The 2,927-nt window shown below is 52.8% G+C and overlaps 1 protein-coding gene across 2 annotated transcripts in view; it reads left to right on the top strand.

Moving 5' to 3' along the window:
- Nucleotides 1–2,481: 2,481 nt before the first annotated feature.
- Nucleotides 2,482–2,927, top strand: part of SPO11 (SPO11 initiator of meiotic double stranded breaks) — a 12,394-nt gene continuing 11,948 nt past the window's right edge. For both annotated transcript variants that reach the window (XM_040637852.1, XM_040637853.1), the window contains exon 1: nucleotides 2,482–2,645. In XM_040637852.1, coding sequence (XP_040493786.1) covers nucleotides 2,515–2,645 — 131 coding nt within the window. In that variant the 5' untranslated portion in view covers nucleotides 2,482–2,514. The remainder of the gene's footprint in view (nucleotides 2,646–2,927) is intronic.

The raw sequence follows: 2,927 nt of genomic DNA on the forward strand, positions 1-2,927 counted from the left end.
TTGCAAGCTGTTGCTAGGGGCGGAAACTGTTTTTCTGGTTTCTTCTGGGGCCTGGGGCTGGGAGGGCTGACTTTGATGTGGAGGTGGTGCCCACAGAGCCTGCACGCTACCTGAGTGCAGCCTGGATACCTGGAGGCAGAACACCGCTGCCTGGAAGGACAGCTAACGCCTCCCGCTTTGGTCTGCCGGCAGGAGCACAGCGAGGCCTTTCAAGTCTGCCCCTTGTGGTTTCTCCCTGCAGGAGGCCAGGTTTATTACGGGTTGTTCCCTTCTCTGTGTCGATCCCCTCCCTGTGCCCTCGCCCAGCTCAGGACTTTTCATTTCATGTCCGATCCAGCGAGGCCGTTGGCTCCTGGATGAGTGGAGCGCTACGGGACACAGAACGGCCTGTCCCTCCGAGAGGCAGAGACAACCAGACAGGTGCTTCTAGTCCTAGGAGAGAGACACCTCCCAGCAGACAAGCCCAGTTGGTATCACTGACTTGCCCTCTCCCTTCAAAGGCCTGTTGTTTGTTCCTTGCTGAGGATGATAAATGAGAGCCCACCTGTGGCACCGCCCTCATCTCACTGTGGAGAAAACCGAGACCAGAGAGGGTAATTCCACCACCAGAAAAGGCTCTCGATATTACCACACATTCCCTGCAGTGGTGCCTCCTATCGCCGTGGTAGCAGTTTGACTGTGGAGTCAAGATTTACCTCTCAGCTCTATCACATACCACAGTGCCATCTTGCACAAATTGCTCAACTTCTCCAAGCCTCAGTTTCTTCATCTGTGAAATGGGGATAATAATTTTTACCTCTTAAGGTTGTCCATTTAAATACACTTCTCGGGGCGCCTGGGTAGCGCAGTCGTTAAAGCGTCTGCCTTCGGCTCAGGGCGTGATCCCGGTGTTCCGGGATCGAGCCCCACATCAGGCTCCTCCGCTATGAGCCTGCTTCTTCCTCTCCCACTCCCCCTGCTGTGTTCCCTCTCTCGCTGGCTGTCTCTCTGTCACATAAATATAAATAAAATCTTTAAAAAAAAAAAAAATAAATAAATAAATACACTTCTCACCTCGCCAACCTCACGATTTCAGTGTTCACTTATTTATCCTTTTCTTAGAAAGGTTGAGCTCCCAAAGGGCAAGGACTCTGCCTGCCTTGTTCACAGCAGTGTCCTCAGTAACCAAGGCTTCCTAGCTCAGAGTAGGCATGAGGAAGTATTTGTAATAATAATAAGCAAGGCCCTCAGCTCAGTGCCTGGCACAGGCAGCCATCACTAAGAACAGAGGGGGTTCATTGTTATTTCTGACGGCAAAGCAGTTTTCACTTTAAAACTATCAAGTAACCAGGAAGTGAGGGAACACAACAGTTCTCTGGAGGGGGCCTGCTGTCAGGTGGCCCTTCTGGGGCAAAGCCCTTGGCCTCCCATCCCTGTAGGACCAAACCACCACAGGCCTGGGACCTACCTTGCTATAGTCTCTCCCCATTGTCCTCTCTCTCAAGGACATCATCCCCAAGAGGCAAGAGTCCTTCCCTGGGGCTTCCAAATTCCTAGCGTCTGCTCAAAGGTTCAGAGGGTGGGGGGAGTTGGGGGGAACACAGCTCACCAAATCTGCCAGTCAAGGATGTGGGCCAATGTCAGGATTGCTAGATGAAATACTGGATCTCCAGTTCAATTCTAATTTCAGATAAACAACAAAACAATTTCCAGTAACAGTATGTCTCAACAATTGCATGTCAATCCTTAAAAAAAAAACAGTATTAGTTGTTTATCTGAAATTGAAATTTAACTGAGTGTCCTGTATTTTAATTTGCTAAATCTGGCGACCCTTCAAAGTGATCACACTGGGCTGTTACCCCAGCCTGACTCAGCTGTGGACCTCACTTTCCTCCTCTCCTGCAAAATCACCATGACCACATCAGGACCCTCCTGGGATGGCTATGAAAATTAAGAGAATGGCTACTATAAAAATATTGGTAAGGTCAGGAATTTTGTTTGCCTTGACCACATCTGAACCCAGAGCCTAGCGCTGCGTCCGGCCCACAGGTGGATCACCAGAACTATTTCTTTTCATGAAAAATCGCTGGTACTATTTTTCCTTAAATACCACCCCTTACTCCGTCAAAACAAAACAAAACAAAACAAAACAAAACAAAACAAAACAAAACAAAACAAAACAAAACAAAACAAAACAAAACAAAACACCCATAGATCCATTTCAAGGAAAACTGGGTCCAACAACCCATAAATAGGTCATGCTGGTCCCCACCGGGCCCAACACTTTACCACCCCCCCCCAGGCGGGACTGCGCCTAATTGAACCCTGTGCGCCTGCGCCCTCCACTCACTGCGAGGCGTTCTGCGCATGCCTGGCGCGCAAGGTTGCGCAAGCCCCGCCAGAAAGTGTGGGAAAACTGACTTACCGTCTTCGCCAGGGAGGCTGCCGGGGAGGCTGGGCTTCAGCGCCTGGCAGGGCCATCGTGGGCGCCAGTGGGGTTCCTGCTCTTGGACCTTTCCGTTGCTGTAGGCCCTCATGGCCTTTGCGCCCATGGGGCCCGAGGCCTCGTTCTTCGCAGTTTTGGACCAACACAGGGCTTCCCTGCTGGCCGCCCTGAGGAGAGGCGGTGGGGAGCCCACGGGCGGGGGCACACGTCTGGCCTCGAGGTAGGCGGGCTCCTTCTGGGGCGCGCATGCTCGGAAGTTAGAGAGGAGCCGGATGCTCAGCCAGGCGGGGCGGGGGCTTGAAGCGCTCTGTAGGGACAGGGCTGGCGCTCCTTGCCTTCTACCCAGGGGCGACCCCCTTCGCCGGCCACTTACGAACCCTGACAAAAGTCCTTCCTCTGAGCCCTCTCTTTTCTGCTTTTAGCTCTTATTTTGAACTCAAAAAGCCCGGTGACAGACCCCGCTTCCCCCCCCCCCCCCCCCCCCCCCCCCCCCCCCCCCCCC

The sequence above is a fragment of the Ursus maritimus genome, unplaced genomic scaffold, assembly GCF_017311325.1.
Source record: "Ursus maritimus isolate PB19 unplaced genomic scaffold, ASM1731132v1 scaffold_22, whole genome shotgun sequence".
In the NCBI taxonomy this organism is placed as follows: Eukaryota; Metazoa; Chordata; class Mammalia; order Carnivora; family Ursidae; genus Ursus; species Ursus maritimus.